At 39.2% G+C, this 26,696-nt stretch overlaps 1 protein-coding gene across 19 annotated transcripts in view; it reads right to left on the bottom strand.

Moving 5' to 3' along the window:
- The window catches only part of TCF4 (transcription factor 4), a 557,076-nt gene extending 531,199 nt beyond the window's left edge, over positions 1 to 25,877 (bottom strand). For 4 of the 19 annotated variants that reach the window (XM_070743524.1, XM_070743526.1, XM_070743528.1 and 1 more), the window contains exons 1-3: positions 24,325 to 24,573; positions 22,370 to 22,461; positions 20,544 to 20,616 (exon numbers count right to left, since the gene is read on the bottom strand). In XM_070743524.1, the coding sequence (XP_070599625.1) occupies positions 20,544 to 20,616; positions 22,370 to 22,441 (145 nt within the window). In that variant the 5' untranslated portion in view covers positions 22,442 to 22,461; positions 24,325 to 24,573. Of the gene's footprint in view, positions 1 to 20,543; positions 20,617 to 22,369; positions 22,462 to 22,717; positions 22,761 to 23,582; positions 24,259 to 24,324; positions 24,574 to 25,243 lie in introns of those variants that run through there. The other 15 variants (XM_070743519.1, XM_070743521.1, XM_070743520.1 and 12 more) reach the window with 11 other exon arrangements.
- Between the last annotated feature and the right edge of the window lie 819 nt (positions 25,878 to 26,696).

The raw sequence follows: 26,696 nt of genomic DNA, 5'->3' as shown, positions 1-26,696 counted from the left end.
AGAAGGCTGAAAAAGGTGATCACAGGGCTCTGTGACAAAGCAACTGTCTTAGATACATACCAATATCTAACTGTCCAATTTTTGTTCATGAGACCATGTGGATATTGCAATAGTTGTAAGTGTGAAAAACAGTCATACAGTAAGTCACTTTTTTTAAAGGCTAATGCAACTTCAATAATCATTAAATAAATGGTTGTAACTCAAGAAGTGCCTGTACATTACGATATATTAAATGAAAACATAATGGCCTAGGACAGTGGTCCCCAAACTACTGCCCATGGGCCGCACGTGGCCCGCTGGGGCCATTTATCCGGCCCATGGGTGAGTGACATGAGCACATCTAATTTTCCATGAATAAAATGCGGTATTTTGTTAGTAACTAATATCAATCATCAAAAATGTTGCAAAGGTTTTTTTTCTAATTTTGTCGTACAGTTAATTAAATTCCCTCCTCAAAAAAGTACAACACCAATTATATTTCTAACTTATTAACCATTATGCCAAAGTGCTTCCTTCTTTCTTTATACATTTTTCTATAAGCCAAGAAATAGCCAATCAGATGTTAACAAAAGAAAATTAAAAACAAAACATAAACATATATGAATTTCAGACTTCTTTCCCCCCCCCCCTCTAAATAGTACATTCCCATTTTGTTTTTTACTTTAAAATAAGGTATGTGCAGTGTGCATAGGGGTTTGTTCATAGGGTTTTTTAATAGTCCGGCCCTCCAACAGTCCGAGGGACAGTGAACTGGCCCCCTGTATAAAAAGTTTGGGGACCCCTGGCCTAGGAAATAGAACAGAAAAAGAACTGAGCTTGTGTTCTTATATCAGAAAGGGATAGAAAATGAAAACAAAAAGTCATAATCTCGGAGATATAGTAAAAATAAAATGGCATACAGAAAATAGGCGTTGATTGCTTACCTGAACGCCTCTTCTCGTACGGTGAGCGGGTACAGCAGTCACATGGGTTGCTCATGTCCAATCCGGTGGAACTGAGCCTAGTATTAAAAAAGCTTGCCGGATCCGCCCCTTCCCCAGAATTCGCGAATCCATAGACTAGGCTCAGTTGTGAAGCTCTGTAGTGTTCAACTCTCATTGTTAGAGGAAAAAGGATTATAGAAAGGTGAAGAAGACACATACAAGGGCGGGAAGTGACTGCTGTACCCGCTCACCGTACGAGAAGAGGCGTTCAGGTAAGCAATCAACGCCTATTCTCCGTACTGAAGGAGCGGGTCCAGCAGTCACATGGGACATACCCAATAGATGGTCCCTAGGGTGGGATTAGATTGCTATCGTGTGAGATAACGGATTGGAGTACCCTTCTGCCGAAGGCAGCGTCCGCCGAAGCGTAAGAATCAATCTTGTAGTGCCTGATGAAGGAATTTGGCGAGGCCCAAGTGGCTGCTTTGCAGACCTCCTCCAACGGGGCTTGAGTCGCCCAAGCGGCCGAGGTGGCTGCGCTCCTGGTGGAATGCGCTGTGATGTTCTTGGAACTGAGAGGGAAGCCGACTCATAGGCCTTAGATATAGTCCCTCTGATCCAACGGCCTATTACTGTTGAAGACACTTTGGCCCCCATGACTCTGGGATGATAGGCTACGAAAAGTGCTTCTGACCTCCGAAAGGGTCCTGTGCGTTGGATATAGATCCTCAGCGCTCTGATGAGATCCAGGGTGTGCCATCTAATTGCCAAGGGATGATCTCGTTGGAGGCAGAAGGAAGGTAGGACAATATCCTGAGATCTGTGGAACATGGAACTGACCTTGGGTAAGAAGGTGGGGTCCAGTCGCAAGACTACCTTGTCCTGATGGAATTGACAAAGGTCCTGCCTGATTGAGAGGGCAGCCAGCTCCGAAATGCGTCGGGCAGAGGTAATAGCCACCAGGAAAGCTACCTTAAAGGATAGGTACCTGAGGGACGCCGATTTTAGGGGTTCGTATGGTGCCTGCGTGAGGGAATGGAGAACCCGTGGCAAATCCCAGGATGGATACCTGTGGACCTTGGAAGGTCTGAGGTTGGCTATGCCCTTGAGGAATTCCTGAACTTCAGGGAAGGATCGGAGAGGCTGTCTGCGGGGACCCCCTAGGACAGATGAAATGGCTGCCAGATGACGCCGGAGGGTGCTGGTGGAAAGCCCTTTATGGAAGCCTTGCATAAGGAAGGAAATAATTCTGTGTATGGGGATGCACAGAGGGGATAGACCTTCCTGTAGACACCACTGGTGAAACTTGGACCACGTGTGGTCGTAGATTCGATTGGTCGAACCCCTTCTGGCCTTTAAAATGACCTCCACTGAATCGGGGTCATGACCACGCAGTTCTAAGTCTCTCCTGATAACAGCCAGGCGGTGAGGTGGAACCACTCCGGGTCTGGATGAAATGAGGCCCCCTGCCGCAGCATATCCCCCGAAACGGGGAGTCGCCAAGGGTCCTGGACGGACAGCTGTTGGAGGTCCGCGAACCAGGGCCGGCGGGGCCAATGAGGGGCGATTAAGATTACTCGGGCCCTCTCGGTGAGAACCTTGTGAATCACGTCCGGGAGAATTGGAATTGGAGGGAATGCGTAGAGTAGGCCTGGAGGCCATGGACTCCGGAGGGCATTGATTGCTTCCGCTCCCGGGGATGGAAATCTGGAAAAGAAGCGAGGGAGTTGGGCGTTCACATTGGTCGCGAAGAGATCCAGGACTGGTAGGCCGAATCTGAGGCTGATTTGATGGAACAGGTCCTGATGGAGGTTCCACTCTCCTGGGTCTATCGTTGCTCGAGATAGCCAGTCCGCCTGGACGTTGAGGCTCCCCGAGATGTGGTCGGCTAGGAGCGACCGAAGATGTTTTTCCGCCCAAAGGCCTAACTTGAGGGCCTCCCTCATGAGAGCTTTGGATCTCGTGCCCCCCTGTCTGCAGATATGGCTTTTTGTGGCAATGTTGTCGGTGAGAATGAGAACGTGCCGGTTGGGAATGCGAGGAAAGAAATGCTTCAGAGCCAGGGAAACGGCTCTTAACTCTAGCCAATTGATTGGCCTGGAAGCTTCCTCCGGGGACCACGTGCCCTGGGCTATCATCCCCTGGGCGTGGGCGCCCCATCCCGATAGACTGGCATCTGTGGTGATGACAAATTGATCCGGGCATCTGAACGGGGATCATTTGTCCATGGCCGGAGACTTCCACCACTTGAAGGATCTGCGAATACTTGGTGGGATGACAATGCGCCGATTTGAGTTGCTGTGCCCCGATCTCTGAAAAGGTAATAGGAGCCACTGGAGTTCCCTAGCATGAAGGCGAGCCCAGGGAATGATGCCTATGCATGACACCATCTTCCCCAAAAGGGAAGACAGAGTTACTATGGATACTGAAGAATTAGATAAAATGTTAGAAATTAACTCCCCTATACTGAGTTTTCTCTCGGGAGAGAGAAAAACCTGGGAAGATTCTGAATTGATAATGGAACCCAGGTGAGAAATGGATGTGGAAGGTTGGAGGTGACTTTTTTCAAAGTTGATGGAAAAACCATGGTCCTGAAGGACTGACATGGTGACAGAAAGGTCTGTTTTCACTTTCTCTAGGGAGTTCCCATGAATCAAAATATCATCAAGATAACATAAAATGTGAATGGGAGACGACCGGATATAGGCCGCCAGGGACCCCAAGAGCTTTGTAAAGACCCGAGGGGCCGAGGAAAGGCCAAATGGCATCGCCCTATACTGGAAATGCCTGCCTTGAAAGGAAAAACGTAAAAACTTCCTGTGGCATTTGGCTATAGGAATGTGAAGGTAGGCCTCAGTGAGGTCTAGGGAGACCATGAAATCTCCGGAGTGAATGGCGGCCAAAATAGAAGATAAGGAGTGCATTTTAAACTTCCTATATTTGATGAATAGGTTTAGTTTCTTTAAATCCAAAATAGCTCTCCAACCTCCAGAGGATTTTGGAACCATAAATAAAATGGAGTAAAATCCTAGGCCCTTCTGACCGGAAGGAACCGGTTGAATGGCTCTGATGGACAATAGATGAGAAATGGCCTCCTCCATACGGTTACAATCTGAGGAGGACCTGGGAGAAGGGCAGGAAATAAAACGTTTGGGGGGAGGAGAAATAAATTCTAAAAGAAGGCCAGTTTGAACAGTGTCAATGACCCAGGGGTCCTTGGAGGTGAGACGCCAATTTGAGGCGAAATGAGCTAGGCGGCCCCCTATGGGAATAGAGGGAAAATTACCATCTAGGTTTTTTTGAGGCCCTGTTAGAAGAAGCTCCCCTTTGGAAGCGAAAACCTCTACCCCTGGAGTTCCTACTTTGGGAACGAAAGCGGGGGGAATACTGACCTGGAGATCTCTGATAGGACGCCGCTTGATCTTGCTGGCGCCCCGGGCGACGAAAGGACTGCGTTTTGGTAGCCTTTTTGTGGTTGGACCCAAAACTTTCTTCTTATCCGTGGTTTCCGTGAGGAGAGGATCCAGAAGATCACCGAAAAGAAGGTCGCGCTTTAAGGGTCCCTGGGATAACTGCCACTTCTGGCGTACTCCCGCTTGCCAAGGGCGAATCCATAGGAGTCTCCTTGCCGTTGTAGAAGCTGCAATAGACTTAGCAGAAAATCTGGTAGATTGCAAGGTGGCATCAGCCACGTACTGGGCAGCTGCAAAGACCTTGTTGAAGTCTTGTTGACCTCTCAAGTCATCGGGAGGAATATGCTGTTGAAGTTGGCGAAGCCACAGCAGCGTGGCTCTGGAGAAAAAGGAGGCTGCTGCAGAACTTTTAATGGCCCAGGAATCAGCCGTGAATCCTCTTTTGAGCATTTGTTCAATGCGCTTGTCCTCTGGGCGGAGGACTTCCTCCGCCTCTCCCGGCACAGCCGCTGCCGAATGAAGGATCTTGACAGGTTCATCCGGTTTGGGAAAGGATAGAAGCTCTTCATAGGAAGAGGAAAGTTTGTACAACTTCCTGTCTTTAGTTGAGGGATTAAGACTAGAGGCTGGGAAATCCCACTGTTTGAGTAAGGCATCTTTAAACAATTTAGGCATAGGAATTACCTCGTTATCCTCCTGTTCCTCAGTGAAATAAGGTAAATTCTCCTCCGGGGGATCAGTGGAAGTGGAGGCTTGTTTCTCCTGGGCCGCTAATCCCGTAGAAATCCTAGCTTTGAGGAGGAGAGATTTGAATAATTGAGAAGGGAAAATGGTAATTGGAGAAGGAACCTTTATTTGGGATTCTTCATCATCTGATAGCCCTTGGAAAGGGTCCTCATCATCCTCCATATCCTCATATTCGTCCTGAGAGGAATCTGAATCATCCTGAATAGGAGCCCTAACCGCTGGGGAAGAACCCAAGGGGCGGGAGGGACGAGGAGGAGGAGGAGGTAAGGGAAGCTCATTGATGGAAGAGAGTTTGGCATCAATGGCCTTAGACAACACAGCAAAAATAGATTGGAACTCAGGAGGTAAATTAGAAATATCAGCAGGAATGGCAGAAGAATCCCTAAAGGCCTGGGAGGATCCTGGCTGGGAGGGATCTTCAATAATATCTGGTTCCTCTGGCCCTATGCCCCATAGGTTAGGTTGGGGTCTGTCTAGGTTAGGCTCATCCAGAGATAACACAGGGACCCCAGAAGGAGGTAGACTAGAAGCCTCTGGGGGGTCTTGACTACTGAGTACTTGGGCCTGCACTTTTAAACGTTTTGCTGATTTGTCATGGATTCTTTGTAGGGCTAGGTCCCTTCTCTTCTCGGCCCTGGTGACCTTAGTCGAGGGGCGGGCCCCAGGAGAAGAGGAGGAAGAGGCCTGGGGGATACTAGTAATCTCATCGCCTGTAGGCCTGACCTCTCTGGGACCTTTAGTTGTGCCTCTCTTGGGAAAGGAAGCCATAGTCTGAAATTTAACAGAAGACAAGGCTGAGCCAATAACTGAATAGAAAAGGAGAAGAATTTTAAGGACTTCCCAAGAGGAATGGATCCTGCTTCGAGGCCTCGAAGCTGCTGAGACGTGAGGACAATCTGGGCAAACCCAGAGTTCGTGCCCCCAAATCCAGCGGGGCCAGCCTCCCTAAACTTTTCAATTAAGTAAACCAAGGCACTCTGGTTGGAGGCTTAGCCGGTGGAGAATTTAGCCTGGGACCCCCAAGGCCCGCTCCGGGATCCACGCGGTGGACTGAGGCCTACGCGGCTGGCAGGAGGCCAACACGAGAGGCCTAGTTTAAAAAGGGCGCGAAGGCCTTCGCGCCTAAAAATCGCTCCGAATATGCCTTAAAGGGGAAGCGATCGACTAAGTCCAGGAGACTAGAAGCCGTCTCACTCCGCAGGAGGTATATTTTAAGCCCTTTAATATATATGCAATAATTAGAATCAATAAGGCAATCAATTAATACTTGCACTAGAACCTCCAGGCCAAGGGATTAAAGGAATCCACAAGCGGCCGCGGGGATCGTACACGGCAAAACCGCCGGGGGAAAACGAAACCGCAACTTCTCCAAGGGAAAAAAGCCGAGCCGCAAACGGCTGGCGCTATTAGTGCAAGTAAAACAAATAAGGATAAACAGTCTTACTATTTTTGAAGGAAAAGATCGAAGGGAAGGTGTTAGAATGTTGAACGAATGTTGAACGAGCTATCACAATACAACCGCAGGATATGCGAACTGAGCGAATTCTGGGGAAGGGGCGGATCCGGCAAGCTTTTTTAATACTAGGCTCAGTTCCACCGGATTGGACATGAGCAACCCATGTGACTGCTGGACCCGCTCCTTCAGTACGGAGAATGTATCTTCAGATTATGCAGATATGGGTTGATACAAACATTTTTTTTCTTCAAGAGTAAAGATTTACACATCGAAAAAGTCTGAGTCAAACTGAAAACTTCTCATAATATTTACCATTAAAGAAGCTGGTGACTGATTGTCAAATCTAGAAGCAACAGCAGGTGTAGCAACAATAGGAGGACATAATTCAATCAAGATTTTGGCTGATGTTGTAAAGTATAAATTGATTGAAATTGTTTACAAGCAGCACCACAGCTCCCTAGATTAAAGTATAGGCTTGCTATTTGACCAGGACTTGTACAGAGGTTTTTATCTTCTTTGGTAATAAAATCATTGTATAGTTATTTTTATTCTAGGTGAAATATTAAGAGAGAAAAAAATCTAGATGAATTATCTTTAGAGATGTCACCATCCAATCACAATAGATATAAATTAGAGACCCCCTACTATTAGAGTTCTGCAAAATAACTCTACAAACAGTAGTTAAAGTACCAATCAGCATGTATCTATTTGAGAACAAAGGCAATAGCGATCAACAGAATGATGGCAGATGACTATTTTAAGATTGAGTTTATACTTGATGCTAAACCACTGAATCTACATCTCTTCAATTGCAACCAACAAACTCTAAGTTATGGTCCACACAAATAAATATACAGTGAAATTTATTTTTTAAAAGGAAATAAAAATGATCCTAGTAATTAATAGGCCCATTAGCCTGATTCACATTGCAGCAAAAAATATATGCTAGATACCTTTTGAACAGAATTGAAATCTGGGAAGAGGAAAACAATGTCTTCATAGAAGAAGAAGCAGGTTTTAGACAAAGCCGATCTACTATTGATAACTGCTTTGTCTTAAACCATCTAATTGCCAAATATGCAGCATTTGATATGGTAAACAGAGAAGTATATGGAGTAACCTGACATCTCTTAAAATGGAACCAAGACTCCTGGCTTTGATTAATGCCCTTTGCACAAGTACCTGTTTGGAGGTAAGGTATGGGATTAATGGGGCTCTGACTAACAGGATTCACACAAATAAAAGGGCAAGGCAAGTGTGTATCCTGGCCTCATTGTTATTTAATTTATATATCAATGACCTGCCAGGGTTAATGAAGGATCCCATAGTACACACAATCCTAAATACTTACTGTAACTGCTTGCTTTATGCTGATATGATTTTATTATCGTATTCACAAGTAGGATTGCGTAGGCTATTAAGATGATTCAGTTCTTATTGCCAGGCTAACTCCCTAATCATTAGTAAATCTAAATAAAAAATAATGGTGTTTGGAAAACACCACCAGAAACATAGATGGCAATTAGATGGTGAACCAATTGAACAAGTTAACACCTTTGTATATTTAGGCGTAACTTTTTCCAAGACTGGATCTTGGGCTTGCCATCATCCATGAGTATATGTGAGCCACCCTGAGTCCTCGGAGAGGGGCGGCATACAAATCAAATCAAATCAATCAATCAATCAATCAATCAAACAAACAAACAAACAAACAAACAAACAAACAAAAGCCTGTTTTAATTTACTTTTAAACTAGTTACCTACTGTCCTTGGTCCCATTAATTAAAGTTTATAAAGCTAAGGTTATCACTATGCTTTTGTATGGAGCAGACTTTTGGGGTCTATACTCAACCATAGTCCCAGTATTTTGGGTGTAGATCCAAGAACATCAGCTGCAGCTGTTAGAGCTAAATTGGGAATTCATACAATTCATGCAACTATCCAAAATTAGAGCATACAACTACTGGTGCAAAGTCAATTAAATGGAGACTGATAAGACTCCCCAAGTTATGTCAACTAGAGCAAATAAAATTATAATCACAAATGTCCTGGATCACCAAACTAACAAATTTTGTAAGAAGGGGTGGCCTTTCTGTCTCTTGCACAACAGGAGAACAACTCAAAAAAAGAGCTGCTTAAAAAAGAATTAAGGATATAGAAGCACAAAATGATATAGCTATCCTTAGTAAGGTAAGTAACTTGAAATGGCTGAGTAAATACAAACATACTTTTCAGGTAGACAGCTATATGAACCTGAAAATAACATTTAACACCGCACAATACTTAAACAAAATGGTTTGGTTGAGATCTGCACACGTGGGACTGATTAGGGTAGATTGCAGGGGTGACACTGAAATATAATTTTATCGTATTTTGTCTATATCTTAAATTATTGCAGTTTATTCTATTTCATTTTAGACTATTTTATTCTGAAGTTCATTTTAAATCGTATTTCATTCCAATTTCATTTTAAATTGTATTTTATCAAATTGTATTTTAAATTGCTTTTATCAAATTTTAGTAATAATTTGTTTCTGGAATTTTGCACTTTGATATGGCCCAAAGGCTAACCAATAAAGACATGTCATATGCAGTGAAATAATATTAATCTATTTACAATGATTATTTTTTTCCAATGGAACATTTGAAAAATCATTGAAAAGAACCATCTTCTATTACTTCAATATTTTCCATCAGGGACAACTTCCAAAAGTGGACTTCTAGCTCCAGAATTCTGAGCTGTGCTAATTGGAGAAAATCTATGTTGTATATTTGGAAGTTGCACCATTCGCAAAACATAACTATCCTGGAAAAAGACTTCAGGAAATATGTATAAAAGCCACAATTATTTTACATATAATCAGAGATGCTGCAAATATTGGTAGTACAACACAGCAAGAATTTGTAAAGTCATTTTTTTTCTCCTAAAGGCAGGTTGTGTTCTTCTAGGCCACAAAGAATCCATTGTGTTACATTTACTGTGGGCTAGTAACTTTTGAAGACTCCTTTGTGAGTCCATTTCATAACACACTGTCCTCGCATCAATCTAATCTGAAAAGTCAAGTACTGAAAAGAACAACTAGCTCAAGAACATACGATGATACAGATAGGAATCAATGAATTCTTTCTTTTTAAAGAAATAACACCCTTTGCAAAAGTATGAGGTCTATTTAAAAAAGTGTGTATGTACTGTACCATAAAACAATGAACACCTAACTTAGATCTGAATTGGACACATTCTTTTTCAGTTTCTTTTCATTTAAATTCCTGCTGTTCTATTAAACTCAAATGTTCTTTACACAGTCCCTGTTGTGTGTGTGTGTGTGTGTGTAGGTAGATAAATAGGTAGGTAGGTAGACAGATAAGAGATAAAGATAGGGACGGAGACACAGAGAGAAACACACAAACACATGAAGTCATAATACTACTTTTTAGAAATGAGAACTTAACCCCTAGTTAAGTAGATCACAACATTGAATTGTTTAATAAGAATTAACAAATTCAAAGTTATTAAAATTTGTCATTTAAAAAATGACACTCTTCTCTAATCTTCTTCCTGTCTTTTGGTAGACTTGCAAGACAGTGCTTCATTTATCTGATTGGTTATATATGGTCTAATGTTTCCTGATTGAGGAAGGGAGTCGGATTAGAACAGGGCTGTCAAACTCACAGCCCAAAGACCAGATGCATCATGTGCTGGCAACACCCAGTTTAGCGAACTGGGGAAAAGTTGCGATAACTCACCTGACACTGCCGTGAGAATATGAGTTTGACCCCCCTGGATTTGAAGATCTCCAAAATCGTTTCTAATTCTATTATTCTGTTGCTAGTCCGAGGAATATGTGACTGAGCATGAATTGTGTAAAGATTGGTCCCAAATACAACAAAGAAAATGTGTAGATTAATCCTAAATGAAGACTCTAAAAGTGTAGGAAATACTTGACTACTTTAGCTTATCTTATGGAACGGTGCAAGGATTAAACTAAGGGACACAAAGTGATGAAAAATAAAAGAAATACTGTATAATGGAAATGAACTACGATCCAGAAGGCCCTAATTACCTGCATGTTTTACCAGTACGATCATTTCCATTAACCTGGAATTAAACCAAATTACAGATAGTAGATCTGTTACACTCATTCTGCAGTCTTTGTTTTCAGGCAAAAAATAAAATAACATTGAAAAAGTCAAACACCAAGTTAAGTTTTGAATTAAAATCAATTGAGAATAGAAGGGGGGAATATTATGCGGCTTTTTAAGGGTGTCCTCTGAAGTAATCCAATTATCAGCAAGAAAAGAAAAAGGTATTTTATGTTAAGCAAAAAATCAAAAGTGAATACTATTAAGATACTGACAAAATAACAATGATAGCACCTAGGTATAGCGTTTGTCACCAGGACACCTTGTAAATACAGCTGCTGCTAAAATTCACAAGCTACTTTAAAAGTGGATGTTCCTCTAGAAAGACGCTTTAAACTCTGCTAACCAGCATCAGAGAATTTTGAATTGCAAAAGTCGGCAATGAAGGCAAGCCGAGCCTTAAAAAATAATTAGAGGATGCTAAATGTGCTTACAATATGCTTTAGCAATATGACACAAACATCCTAACTTTGAAAAAAAACAGATGCAGTTAATAAATCCCATGCATCAAATATTTCAAATCTATGTCAGCTTTAAAACTTCGTTTTATTGGTGGGGGAGTGGGAAAAGGAAGATCATTATTAGTTATTCATGGTGCTTTGGAATTTAACGGAAGGTTATTAAATAATGTGATTTATCTTTTTCTTTCCTATGCCACCCCCCAAAAAAGAACAACCTCCAACAGTCTAGCAAATATGTTTTCCAAATGAATAAACAAGAGTTATTTTTTTCTATTTAAGAATACAGATTATAGATAGGAAGACAAAAGGTATTAAGGAGAAAGGCTACAGAAAACTTCAGGTACCTCCAATTATTCAGCAATCTTGTCAAAATTATATGGAGAGAGAGAGAGAGAGTATACAGTTGTTGATAAAAATGAAAAACATATCACTTATTTATCTTTCCTAAATCATGAACAGAGACGTAGTCCTCAAGAAATATTAAAAAATAAAGGTAACCATGTTATGTACATAACAAAACACAGCCGTTACAATCAAATACCAGAGTTGAACAATGATCTGTATTAAAACCAATCAAAATACTGCAGAAATCTGCAAATTTTAGAGTATCCATCTGATTAGGCAGCACAAAAAGCAGGGATGCAAGAAGAAATAGATGAAGATTTGCAGACAAAGTGCAGAAATCACTACTGAAGACTGCAAAAAAAAACCAACAGATAACATCTAGAGTTTCTTGGGGTGCAAGTTCTGAAAAGTCAGATATCTTCTGATGTGTAGAGTTGCTACTAACAGTAACTAATCCGCAAACATCCCAACTGATAACTCAGTTGGAAGGGTAAGAAAGGGAGACCATACAGCAAAAGTCACATTTTTCAACGAATCAATAAAATAATTAAAATTAAATTCTTCACATTCTAGGAATGTGAAGAATTTTGTACGTCTGTAAAAGTAATGATGTAACAGAAAATTGGAAGCCAATGCATTTTAAAACAGTTACTTTAAACCATAGTTAAAAACCCTATAGTACTGACAAAGTCATATTTTATTTATCGAAAACTTGAATTCCAAAATCACTAACTAGTTCATCTGGGTTGAAAATAATTAACAAAAGATTCTGCAAACCTATGATACCACCAAAGAATCTGACTAATAATTTTAATATTCAGTTGAATCCGACATCCAAGAAACAGTCAGGAATACAGGTAACCTTTAACTTATGACCACAATTGAACCCAAAATTGTTAAGTGGGACAGTTGTTAAGTGAATTTTGCCTCAATTTTATTACCTCTCTTGACGCAGTTATTAAGAGAATCACTGCAGTTGTTAAACTAGTAACACAGCCATTAAATGAATGCGGCTTCCCCTTTGACTTTGCTTATCAGGTGGTCACAAAAGTTGATCATATGTCCTTAGGATGCTGCCAATTACTTGTCTGAATTTTGATCATGTGACCATGGGGACGCTGTAATACTCGTGAGTATGAAAAAACAGTCATAATTTTTTCACTGTTATCGTAACTTTGAATGGTCACTAAATGAACCTTTACAAGTCAAGGACCACTTGTACAGATATAACGACAAATTGTTTCAAAGAAGAAACACATCTGAGATTTTTTTCTTTCTAAATTTCTAATATTTTGCAGCCATCTTTTAACCATTCTGTGACATAAGCAAAAACGTTACTGGTTCTCTCGGTTTTATCTTTTGATGCCTTATGAAATAGCAAGCATGATCTTGTTATCATTATTGAGATAAAATTGAATTGCCAGTCTTATTCACTGCATATATTGATTATTGGGGTACCATTGTTTCCTTTAAAAATATATATATACGGTAGTTAAAATATCTTACTTCAGACTTAATTCTGTATGTTAACTGAGACTGGATTAGGTATTCTCAGTTTAAGATTTTGTAAACTCTGAAAATCAACAGGATTTAAAGCCAGGAAATGTATTTCAGCCATGAACGTTCAGTAGCACACAATAAAGTTATTCTGAATGTATTTGTATAAATATGCAAAGTGTCTCCAAATTAATTTAATATTTTCTCTAAGGAGCATTTTAATGCATGATTAATTTATTACACAGAATATCATTTATATGTAACCATGCATCCTATGTATGTATCAAATGCAATAAATATGTATCTTCCTCTTTTGCTGCCACACACAGAAATAATTACCTATAATTAATTTGCTACATACATCAGATCTTTAGAAACCATATCACTAATCGTTCAGATATTCCATAGAGCTTACACTGCTTTGCAACTTCAGTTTCTTCATTTTATCTGATTTCTTACAGTGTCCACCACACTGACAAAACATTTATTCAAGAACAATTCAATAAATGCTCTTTAAAACCCAGACCATTAGACACACACACAGACACACAGAGAGAGAGAGAGAGAAAGAGGGAGGGAGGGAGAGAGAGAGATCCTGATTAAGCAATTGCAGGTCTGTTATCTTGGCTTCTGGGAATGGATCTAAATAGCCCCATTATATCAAACACTGTAAATCACAGGGCCTGGGGCCACCAGCAGAATATACTTTTCTGTAGGCTCTGCTAAGTCACAAACTTCCTGATATAAAACATAGCTTACCATTAGTTGTAAATGTTTGATCTACTATGCTTACAAAATGAGTATGTTTATACTAACAGATTAAAGATTAATCTTAAAACGAAACAGTTTATGAAAACCTAATTCCTACGGATGCATAAGAAAAATCAAAGCATTAGTGTACAGTTTATTATTTAACTGTTATTTCTGAGAATTTGTTATTTAATTCATTATCCCCTTAACAAAGAGAACGGGTTCTTCTTTTTTCTAAGTAAAAGAATTTGCTGAACCAATTCTGAACTTTTGATGAACATTTTTATTACATGTTAAAATATTTCATTGCTTTGAGTTTTCAAATTAGATAAATATATCTGAGCATATAAGCCTATTGCTGTATGAATGCCATTAGCCCAATTTAACAAAGTCTGTACATAATTTTTTTCTACAAGTTGTCAGGATCATACATAAAATGTAATGGATCATATAGCCATGTCTAAGGATACATACGTGTAAAACCCAATGATTCCTGGGTAGTAATATCAATACCTATAATCAATTTCTCCACTTAAAAAATTGGGTTTAGCATTTGTGTCCTAGTCAACTATTAGCCACACAAAGAACCTCCTGGATTCCCGTGGAACAACAAAGTGAACAATCATCTCTAAAAATTTCTAGTTTTTCTATTGCAATTAAAGAAAATATTACCCAAACCAGATGAATGGTATTGATTAATGAACAAGTGCATAGAAACTAATTATTCAGTTGGTGTCTCTCTTGAAATCCACATTACTTGTTGTAAGTGAGCCTGATCCTTCAAACCAGAAAAGCTGAAGCAGTAAGAACTCAGAAAAAATTGTTTCAATAACACTAACCAGGTTTAATTTTTTTAAAAAGTTGGGTCAACTAAGCAAAAGAACAGGTTTTAAGCAAATAGATTTTCAAAAAGGGATTATTAAGCAAGTAGTTCCATTGGCAACTTGTATAGATGAATCAATGAATCTATCATTGATCACACAGGCTCATGCTAAACTAAATTAGAATGCCATATTCATACTACAAACTTTGCTTCTTTTTTAAAACTTTAAAAAAATAATATGCTCTTAAGTCTTATAACATTTTTAAGGAGGTTTCATTTTATACTGATCCAATAATAAAATAGCAGTAATTTCCTCAATTTTGCATTAAGAATAGATTGCTTTTCCTCTTAGGTTTTAAACATTGCTTACAACCAGGACTACAAATATTTTGTTATAAATTCAGAAGATTAAAACTTGACATGTTCAAATATCCGAAGTATACCATATGCCTCTTTTCAACCTAAATTAATATAGGGCATTATTTTTGCTTCTAGTTTGTATTTCAGCCTCATGTCCCAAAGATCTCTTAAATAAAAGAAATAAAAAATTATATATAACTATTTTCAGAACAGGTCTGAATAGTATATTATTACTGGAATTATTATTTGAACAACAAGCATGAAAGACATTTTAATGTGTTACACAAAAGCTCTTTATTAATATTGATCACATTAAATACAGCACATACAAACAAAATTAAATTTCTAGATTAAAGAACTATGCTACAGTGAATTCTACATTGACTAGCATGAATACGTACACTACAAAATATTTCATATACATTTACTTAAACATTTTTTCATTACCACTTCTATAACACTTCTTATTGACTGACCTCTGCTCGTAGGCAAAACTATGCTTTTGATTTTGAGGAAAAACAGCTACATTTCCATTAACTTACACACAAGAATATTACATGTTAAAATCTGAGAAGATAAAGTGGCATCGGAAAAGCAAAGCATTTTAAGTAGTAGGTTTTGGGAATATTGTCTCAATAGGAATGTTGTTTTGGGAAATAGTTTACATATATGACTGAAAGGCTTTGTGGATGTAAAAAATGTGGCATGTAACTATATTTTTTTGGACTTCTGGGCCTGGTCACACAGTAACCCATAAATTGTTGAAATGAGAATATGCCTGACCTTATTATAACAAAACAAAGATGGGAACTAAAGCTCTTTTTATGTAAATAGCCTTTATATAAATAATAGGAAAAAAACCTAGAGCATTAGGATAAATCTAAAAAACAGTACAAAGATAATGTTTAAAAATAATAGCATCATCCACTATATAAGAATCATTTTTAAATGATGCATGCATTTTCAATTTATGAACTAACTATATTTTTGGTGCAACTATATTTAAATAGAAGTATGAAAGTAATTATAGCTGTAGATATTAATAAAGTCCATCTTCATATTATATAATACTTTCTACTGTTCCCTTAGCGAAGTATTACTTTTAGTCATGTTAATTCATTTTAGTTGCAACTCTACACAATTTAATTATGTATCTGTATTGGTTGGTTTTTCTGATTCTATGTTCATTTCTCTCTGTGTGTCTGTATAGATGTACACACAAGCCAAAATGCATTGCTTAAAAAGTAAATATCTTTTAAATGGATGATTATAGTAGATAATACCTAAATCGTTACATTTTCCAAATGTTTAGAATATAAACATCCATTTTTGCATATTTCTATTTTCTTCAAATAGACCATTTATTGTTATTTAGTAATGGAATTAAAATAATCTGTATTAATAGTATTTCAGTCCTACTGCTCCACCTGATAATATTGAGGAAAAACATGTATCACATCTATACTGTGATCAGTAAAAAAAGCTCCAAAAATCACAACAATGGGTATAAGTCTATAAGAAAGAAAATTTCTTAAAATTGTCAGATTTTAGTTTTTGCTTCAGATTTTAAAATTTGTAATAACCTACTCGAAGCACCTGTCATAAAGTAGGATAACATTTAAATAAATAGATATTTCAGGAGATCAGTTTGAAGAAGGAAATTTCATTTAAGGACCTCTTTTTTAAATGCCCGAGGAATAAAGTTTTATTCTACAAATACCAAAAGGCTCGCGGAAAAGCAATTTTGAAACAAGGTACTTATCATTTTAAGCTGAAAACTACATGATACCTATTCTATGATAGGAAATGTCAGTCATAGCTATCATGAATATAGCTTCTTCCATTAAAAAAAAACCTACATTAAAAAAAAACTATGTCAAGGCAAAGGCTGAATTAAAACACTTCTTGCTGTTATAATTTTCTCCCCACGGGAGGGATTTTTTTCCTATGGGTAAATCCTATGGGAACCCAATCTTAAATGGTTCAGCCCACACATAGAATTATCAGCTCTTTATGAAAATCAGGGCCAGGGTTCTAGCAAAGAATTTCAGCATGTGACACAAATGAGCATCTTCAAATAAACCAATGAAAATATCAACCAAGCCATTCCTATAGGTCACTAGAAAATCAGGGCAAAGATAACCTATTTCACCTCCCAGAATAAACATACCAATTATAAAGGAATAAAGAACGGACCAGTTTTAGGCTCAAATGATGCACACAACAGCCCAAGGTGCTAATCATATCTCCATTTAAGCTCTCCTGTTTCAAATGGTTGAAAGGATGGATGGACATAACATGACATCTACAAGGAGACTAGAAGGACTTATCAGAGCAAATACTGAGGGGATCTGTATAGACATACATTTGGAAAAGTTTGGCTTCTTAAAAATTGCTCTGAGAGATCCTTAAGATGTTCTTGAAAACATATGTGCAAGCAAATATTTGTGCAGGGGGCAAAGAAAATCCCAAGTAGAGAGAGAAACTAAATGAAAAATAACCTTTCTTTAAGATTTCAGCTTGCAGATGTTACCAGGATCTCAACAGAGCCCTAGTTTACCATAATTTTGCTCTAAACATTTTTACGGCTAACAAAAAGCAGCCATCATCATTATAATACTGGCAACCTTTCTGAAGACTGTGGAAATTCTCTCTTAATATCCTAAAGTCAATTGGCCAAGAATAATCCAACCTATCAGCCTACACAGGACTCAAGAGTCAGGATAGGTACCTAAATGTTATTTACACGTTCCCCAAGTCTCCCTGTTAAGGTCACAAGGCATCTGAACCATTATGGCTGGATTGTTTTAAAGCTCTCTGCTGAACACCTGCAAACATCAAACAAAAACTGCTAGTCCTTTAAAGCATTGACAAAACCCTTTCATGTGAAAAATGCAGCCTGAGATTGTCAGGCCTGTGGCTCAGGTTACATTCGTTTCTCCCTCTCTGCCTTGCAAGTTCTAAAGGTAGCAAGAAACCACATTTGGCAAATTAAAACTTTAAGGGAAATCCAGGCCTGTTTTCTTTTCATTCACACATTACATACCACACCAGATCATTTTTTTTAATTAAACGGACAGTTTTTAAAAACACACACATGGAATATTCTGCTTTACACTAAAATCTCAAACCAGTTCTTCCCATCCTTTCATCCAATGAGTACCCATTTTAACAGAGATATTAAAAGATATCCTAAGTAGCCTCTCAACCGACCTTTAGATTGATTCAGATTCTGTACAGAAAACAAGTAAAATCTGAGTCTCAGCTGGGCACAATATATTTATTTAATGCACTTATCCATGGACCAAACTATGACAAAGCTACAGTAATGCTGGGTTTTCTGCAGCAATAAGTTTGTATATTAAAATGTCATCATAAAAGTGCTTTCTACCACTTTATGGCAGAACCATATTTCGACTCAGCATAACAACAACGCAACTACAATACAGGACTCCTCTGCATAGTTCATTTGTCAAAAACACATTAAGAAACAATAAGATCAGGAATCAAAGTATAGTAAATATAACTTCAGGTCACAAGTTTTCTTTACGATTTAGAGACAGATTCATAACATATTGGCTTCTATCAACTTTTGTTCCTACTAAATGATTCATTTTAAAAGCTATTCCTTAATGGTGTTTTTTTTTTAAAAAAAATACCTGTGTCATGAAACACATTCTGTGTAATCATACAAATCTCTACAATTTTGACACATTGTTATTACTGATACTTAATCAAGTGAGCTAGAACATAAAACTACTCAGTGTACTGTATTCTAATGTTATCTCATTCATAAATAGGAAATCAGTTCATCAAATTCAAGAGCTTACAAAATTATTTAGAACTCTGGTCTTAAGGTGACTTAAGAAAAAAATAGCATGGCTTTGAAATCAATTCAGTTTAATTTTACTATCATATTTCTTGCTTTTGTTTTTTTCTCCCCCCCCCCCAGGTATTTGCATATCAAGGCAAGATGGTTGCTTAAAATGTTCGGGGGGGGGGGTTCTTAGAATGCCAAAATATTTTTTCCATCCTTTTAAAATTGTTGATAAAATAGTCTCTTAGGAGATTATTAAGTGAAGGCAAATCCTTAAAAAATAAACATCTTGCTAATACTTGTTAGAATAGTTGTTATTTGTAGTATTGATTAAATATAAAATGATTTATATGGCACAAATAATTTACACTACTTATGTCATGAAAAAAAAATTATATACATTCTTTAAAAGATTGTACCAGAATAATTGTTTTGTTTTAAAATAAAACACTTCTTGGTAAGATACTATATTCTAAAGAAATTGATAACGAATGTGTATTTAGGGATCAAGGTGTATAGATTCAATAAATGTTACTATACTATCAAGTTGGAGATTCCTTCATTTTTAAAACCAGGAAATAACCAGACAATATCTGAAAGTGCAACAAAATATAAAGAAATTTCAAATAGATTATTTTTATAGTTGTCGGAATGTCATTTATTAAAAATGTTATTAAAACATTCAAAATATTTTTAAAGAAAACTATTTAAAATAATTATATATATATCTATATACATATACACTAAACTAGGCATCATTTTATTTCTTGTTCATTTGAATTTTTAGTCCAGGCCTGTTAAAACCACTGGGAGTTTTGCTATTGAATTTGATAGTAGGCTAATGCCGTACACAGTAACTGATAATGAACTTGTAAAGTCTTATCAAAATTTAGCATCTGTTTCAGAGATGCTCCTCTCATAGAATTTTAGTCAATAAACAATTTTGGCAATTGCCAAAATGTTGAATATACTGCAGCTATTCAATTGTAAATGTATCAGAAACATATCCGAAGGACAACATTCAGTAATGCAGGAAACACTATAAAATACAATTACTGAGGGGCGTCTTACACACTGCTAGCATTACAGAAAAAATGAATTATCCCCAATACATAAACATATTCTGTATTCCACATTCAATTATTATTATATTCAGAGGTTCCTGCATCAAAAAAACAGAGCCTTTCTTTGGGTCACAGAGAAAATAACTATTTGCAATGAATATAACACATTTTTCAACACATGCACAGATAATAAATATTTGCATTAATATCAACAGGCTTTTTTTTCCTCCCCAAAGCTGTTACGATCATCAAGAAAGTAACTGTAATAGGATTTCAGCTTATCGTCAGAAGTGTTGCCCAGACAGTAGCTAATAGATGGCCAAATTTGTATATGCTAATGCTTAGAACAAATTAGGATGAAAAGGGGGGGAAAAGAGGATGGATACCAAAATGGAACTATAAAATGGTTATTCCTCTTTTTGAAACATGAAAATAATTACTACCTTTAGGGAACTGGGTTTTTCTCCTTATATAACAAAATGAAAGGTGTGTTTTAAAAGGCTTGCATCTTAAAATATGTCCCTCAATATATATATACATACATATATGTGCCTGGAATTCTTCCTCCTAAGATACCACGCCAAACATTTGGCAATATGAACAATAGAACATTTCAACTGATCTTAATATAAGTCCTTAATCCAAGCTAAAGTTATGCTCCCCAAACCTATGATAACTGTACATGTAGGGTAAAAAAAATACTTTAAGGACACTTCCAGCTGAATTCCAAACAGAAATTGTACCTACTTGAGCCACTAAAGTGTCCACTCGCCAAAGAAGTTGGTCCATTCTTTCCACTGCTGACAGGAGGTGAAAACATCTAAAAGAAAACAAAGAGGTATTATTGTTGGTAAACAGAATTGTTTTTTTGTCCCTATGATCAAATTACATTCAACATTATGCAAAAGCTGTCATCGCGATTTTGTTTAAATATGAATCTCTCTCTCTCCCGTCACTGCCTTTGCAGCAACACAGTTGTTAAAAAAGGCTATATTATTCCCCCCTCCATGTTAGTTTTACGCATTCCCCAAACAATATAAGATACATGGTAGGAGGGATTCCAACAACAACCCCACACACATTATCAGCAAACAAAAACCTTCCTAAAAATACTCAGATTGGCAAAGGTAAAGGAGGGGGAGGGAGAGAAACAAAAAGTTTGTTACTGAAACCTTGGTCATAAATGAAGTTATGTCCATTTCCATCCTCTGTTAGGATTTGCCTGTCATAAGTGCCCTGGAAACTTCCACCTGCCCTAAATTTTCACCTCAGCTTTTTTAGTGCAAGAGCAATTACATTTACATTCACACTGGTTCCCTCTCTTCTTCTCTCTCCCCCCCCCCACACCCCACTCTCCTGCGTTTATTTCAACCCTAATTGGTTTTCATCTTCTTCTACGTGTCTAGGAGAGAATACACACCTTCTTCCTGAGTCAGAGACTACAAAAAGCGAAGGAAGAAATGAAGGGGTGAAAAGAAAAAAGAACAGTTAGCAAAGTGGGGGCTACCAAGCTGCCTCAGGCTACAGTCCCCTGTAGCCAAACTTCTCAAAGCCATGTCTGGGGAAGAGAAGGCTGGAGGACCACAGCAGACTGAAACATCTTCCTTCCCCCCACCACTCCTTGGATCCAAATTTCCCCCTCCCACAGTGGAAGCCTTTAAAGACACAAATGCTTCCTATATGAAATTGACTTATCTTGCTTCTCTCTCCCCCCCCCCTTCACCAAACATGAATAAATAATAAAGACTTCTGACATATTGGAAAGAAAGGGGGAGTGGGAGCGATTAAGAGTGGGGGAGAGAACCGGCAATTTTTGAGGAGGGGGGGAGGATGCAGGGAATATTCTGGGATTTAGTTAATATTAGGCCTTTAGAATCAGGACAAGTTATTTACAAAGTCTATAGGCAAAAGGGAAAAAATGGAAAGAAAAATCACACACACATACACACAGAGAGAGCTAGCCATCAATGAAGGGGGGGGGATGTAATATCCATAGGAAAGTTTGCAGCTCATTCATTGATAGCAAAGCGAGATGAGTTTTCAGTGAAAACTTGAAAGCTAGGCTGGATTTCCTTCACACTTTTTCAGGTGGCAAAAAATGAAACAAGGGAAGAACTAAAAGTACACTGTAAAGAAACTGATTCGCCCATCAGTTAAATGGCATGCCAGCCATTACTTCTTCTTTTTTTTTTAGAAGGCAATGCAGCAATGTTAAGTAATTCTCAATACACAGAAAATAATGAGAAATATCCGGATTTTGTTTTTCATTTTTATTTTTTTTTGACAAGAGGGATGTGTGGGTTCATTTTGGAAAGGATGTCCAATGCTAAGGACACATCCCAATAAACGGCAGACCTTTAAAAGTCCATTTCTTCCAGATAAAGATTCTAATCAATTAAGTAATAGAGCGTGCATTTTTTTTTTAATTAAAAAAAACGCTGATTAAAAAAAATTACTCATTGCACTTAAAAACTCAAGTTTGGCTTTGTTTTGGTTTAGTTTAACAGACTTTTTCTGTGTCTTTTTTTTTTCTTTTTAAACAGCTGTTGTTCATTTCCACCGTTGTTTCTTACCGCACTGAAATCCAGTAAATCACTGAGTTCTTTGTCCGTCCCTAAGGCAGCCATTCGCTGTTGGTGATGCATTTTAGCAAAATCACACAAACCTAGAAACATGGAAATAACCGCAATCAGAAAACCCAATCCCGAGCCTTTGCAGGAAACAACAATCGGATTTTTTTTCTTTTCTTTTTTTTTGGGGGGGGGGAAGAGGGGGACAGGGGGACAGGGAAGCGAGGGGAGGGAGGGGAGCGCGCGTGTGTGTGGAAAGGCGACAGCGACAACGAGGAAGAAGTAAGACGAGAGACCGTAGTTCTAAAAAAACGAACGAATTGGGGGTCTAAACTCGGTTTAGCAGCTTACTCCGACGACCCCCCCCCTCTCCAAAGGCGGCAGCGACACAGAGCAAAAACAAGGAGCCGCGCTCGCTCCGCGCACCGTTTATATGCAACAGGAGGTTTTCAAACCGGAACGAAGAGTAGCAACTACAAGGCACCGTTCTCCCAACTTTTATTACTATTATTATTATTATTTTTAATTTATTGGGCAAGCTTTTTTTTTTTTTTTGGCCTTTCCTTTCCAACGACCGGACGCTTCCCGAGGATTTGATTCGAAAAAAGTCCTTAAAAGAGTAAACCAAACGCAACACTCGGGGTCGGTACAAGGGGACGGAGAAGGAGGAGAAGAAGAGAAGGGGGGTCAACATAAATGGATGGGAAAGGTGTGGGGGGAAGGAAGAGAATGAAAGGGACCCAGCCTGGATAGTTTTGTTTTGGGATGTCATTGTGGTTATTTTTACCCCTCTGATTAAAGGAGGAGGAAAAAGAGACTTTCCCATGGAGTAATAACCCCTGATTTATCGAGAGCTGGAAAGTAGCGAACTACTGACACAAATAAAGGTATCCCAGGCCCTGCTTGGCAACAAAGTCACCCGGGGATGGAGAGGAGGGGTGAAAAAAGGCCATCGCTACCCCGGGGAAGATGGGGAAGGGGGGGTGAAAAAAGAAAGAGAGAGAGAGAGGCAGCAAATCCCGCGTGTTTAAATGGAGCATCGCCGGCCACTCGCCCGCGCTCTTTACTCTCTATCAGGACCATCAGCCACAACTAAAACTCCAGCCCGAAACACATTCATTTATTTTTTTTATTTCTCTCTCTCTCTCTTTCTCGTTTTGGTTTTTTTTTTCCTTCTTCCTTTTTTTAAAAAAGGGGGGGCACCTCCGGTACCTACCGGCCGAGAGTGACGAGACGGGGGTCCCTTTCCGACCACAGCCCCGAGCTCTGGATTTCATTGCTCGAAATTACAGCATCCACCACAACCAACCGCACCATACACACGCAGGAGGGAGCGAGGGAAGGAGAGAGAGAGAGGGAGAGAGAGAGAGGGAAGAAAGCTCGCAGGCGCCACGCGAAAAGCTCTCGCTCTCGCTCTCCCCGAACAGGAGCGGAACAAAATTAAAAAGGAGGGAGAAAAAAAAAGCCGGGCGAAGAAGACGAAGGAAAGAGAAGGAAAAAAACCGCGGCGGGGGGAGGTAGCCCTGATTCCTAAAAGCAAACTCTTCCTTCCTTCCTTCCTTTCTTTCCTTTCTTTCCTTCTTTCTTTCCTTCCTTCTTTTTTTGCCTGCCTGCCTTAGGGTAAAGAGAAGAGGGGGAGGGGAAAAAAGGGGGGAAGGAGGGGGAAACACAAACAACTCCCCCCTCTTTAAAAAAAAAAATCCACACGCACAACCAAACAAATCCGAATATAGAAAGCCGGATTGCAAGTTCAGGAAAAGGGGGAAGAGGAAGAGAAGGGGGGGGAGGGAGTGTGAGCCGCCCCGCTCCCTCGGTGGCAGTTTTTTTGCCTCGCCAAGGACCCCCCCCCCCCGACACGAACACACGCGCGCACGCATTGCAAACACCCCCCCTCCGCGCGCTCCAAGAAAATATATATATGTAAATCAACGCAATTTTTTAAAAAATCAAACGGGCACCTCGTTTTCTTCCATGCCCCTTGGCTCCCAGGCGCTGGAAACCAACCTACACGCTGGCTGGCCGGCTTTTCTTTCTATTTCCTTTTCTCTCTCTCTCTCTCTCTCTTTCCTTCCTCCCGCCTCTCTCCAACGTCCCCGGTCCCCGAGCACTTTTTAAGATTTATTATATTAAAGAAATCATTCTTCCGCCGTTCCACCCCGAGGCGAGCCGAGGAAGGTGATTCTCTCGCGCAAAAACGCACGTGATACAAAGGTTTCTCATCTTCCCCCCGCCCCGCCCGGACTCACAACCATTGTTTGGTGGGATACTTGTTAAAACACACGCACGCTCGCAAACACACACACACACACTAACACCATCAGGGGTTTTTTTGTTGTTGTTGAGTGCATCTTTTCTTTTTTCCCACGCTGCGCTTTTATAATCTGGAGGTGAGCAGAGAGAGACACACACAGAGAGAGAGCGCGCGTAATAATGGAAAACTTTGGAGAAAAACCAAGCAAGTTTTTGGAAGAAATTGCCAACCGTTCACCTTTACTATTTTTAATATTTTTTTTGCAAGCATGGTCTACTTCGCGAAACGCAGCCCCTCCCCACGCGAAAACCACGAGTGAGAGTGGTTCGTCCTCCCCCACCCGCGTTATTGAAGCTAAATTCATTTATCTTTCCAAAAGCGCGCAAGACTTTTTTTTTTCAGTGCATGCACACGTTATTTGTTCACTTTAGGCGCTCCTGGTTTTATATATATAAAGTTTTTAAGTGTGTGGCTGGCTTACTTGCAATCACATAAACAATGCAGTTCAAGTCACATCGCTAAGTTGCACCAAGTTAAAAAGAACAACAAAAAATAGAATACACTGGGACCAACATGAAAGAAAGGAGAGGAAAAAAAGCACTCTAAGAGGAAATTTTTAACTTTACCTTAAATGGAACAATGTGTTCACAAATATCCCAAGGAAATGTATTTTTAGGGGAAGCAAAGAGGAAAAAAAGTCTTCTTTGTAAAGGTGCTTTATGATCTCAACGTGTATTTCACTCTAAAAAAAAAAATACGAAGTCCTTTTAATACGGACTCCGTCGCGTTGCAAAGAAATACTCCACAATATTTTTGTTTGTTTGTTTGTTTAAAATAAAAAAAACAAAAGGAATTAAAGTCCCGGAGGAGGGGGATTCTGCTTTTGTTTTGGATTCTCCACAATCAATTGCCAAGAAAAGTTCGTATCCACCTCAACAAAATTCAAAACCAGCCAAAGTAATAATAATAATAAAAATTCAAAAGAAAAAGCACAGCAAATTTGTTTTTAAAAGGAATATCCGGCCACTTTCCCTGCTGTCTAAAAACACATGCCCGGCTAGTAAACTCAACAAAAACAATATACATCGGTTGCTGCACGCTCCCCACACCCTCTCGTTGTCTCTCTTTTTTTTAAACCACGAGGGGAAAAAAAAACTTGCTCCAACTTTTAGCAATCTCTCCTCTTTCTGACCATCACTATGGACTCCCCCGCGGAGAAATTGATAGTAATACGTTTCCCTGAAAGATACATTGTAATCCATTCACATCCGGGCAATGCAGGGGTGCTTATAAAAGGGGGGGGGGAGAATAAGCTGCAGCTCCCGCCGCTGCACGTTGCTCGCTCCTGCTGCGTCGTCTATTACAGAAAATGACGCCGCCAGGAGGGGAGGGAGTGCAGGGAGCATAGAGAGGTAAACAGCCGGGCTAGAAAGTCGGCGAAGATGGAGGAAACGGAACGCTGGGAGGGGGGGAATGCATCCAGACGTCGAAGGAGGAGCAGAAAAGTCTTGAGGCCTCTCTCTCTTTTTTTTTTTAACGCGCACGCTCAGAGATACCTCCGAGCTGCGGTGTATTCAGCCGCTGGCATGGCGCTATTGCAAAGCTGTGGAGACAAGCAAAGGGGAAATGGGCTCAAGTTTTTGTTGTTGTTGCTGTTGCTGTTTGCAGCCTGGCTTAACCTTTTCTTGCTTTGATGGTTCCTTTCTGAATAAACGAGACCTTACAGACAACCCAAATTTGGTAAAAGCACAAGTGCAATAGAGTGCCTTCCGTCCCCTGTCCTATTGCTCTCCTATATCTCCTATACCTTTCTCCTATTCCTATAGCTCTTCTTCTGTTCTTTCATTGATATGTTCTATTACTATATCTTCTTTTCTATTATTTCTTAGATATATTTTACTATGAGTATCTCCTCTATAACCTTCATCATGTATTTTACTATGTGTATATAGACATATACCCACTAAAACCCTCATTGTGTATTGGACAAAATAAATAAATAAAAATAAAATAAACCCTTTACCCTTAGATTATCCACGGTTGATCTCTCCAGATTCCTAAGAGGTCAGTAAGGGGCAA

The sequence above is a fragment of the Erythrolamprus reginae genome, chromosome 2 (assembly GCF_031021105.1).
Source record: "Erythrolamprus reginae isolate rEryReg1 chromosome 2, rEryReg1.hap1, whole genome shotgun sequence".
Taxonomy (NCBI): Eukaryota; Metazoa; Chordata; class Lepidosauria; order Squamata; family Dipsadidae; genus Erythrolamprus; species Erythrolamprus reginae.
This window is presented reverse-complemented; position numbering and strand designations above follow the sequence as displayed.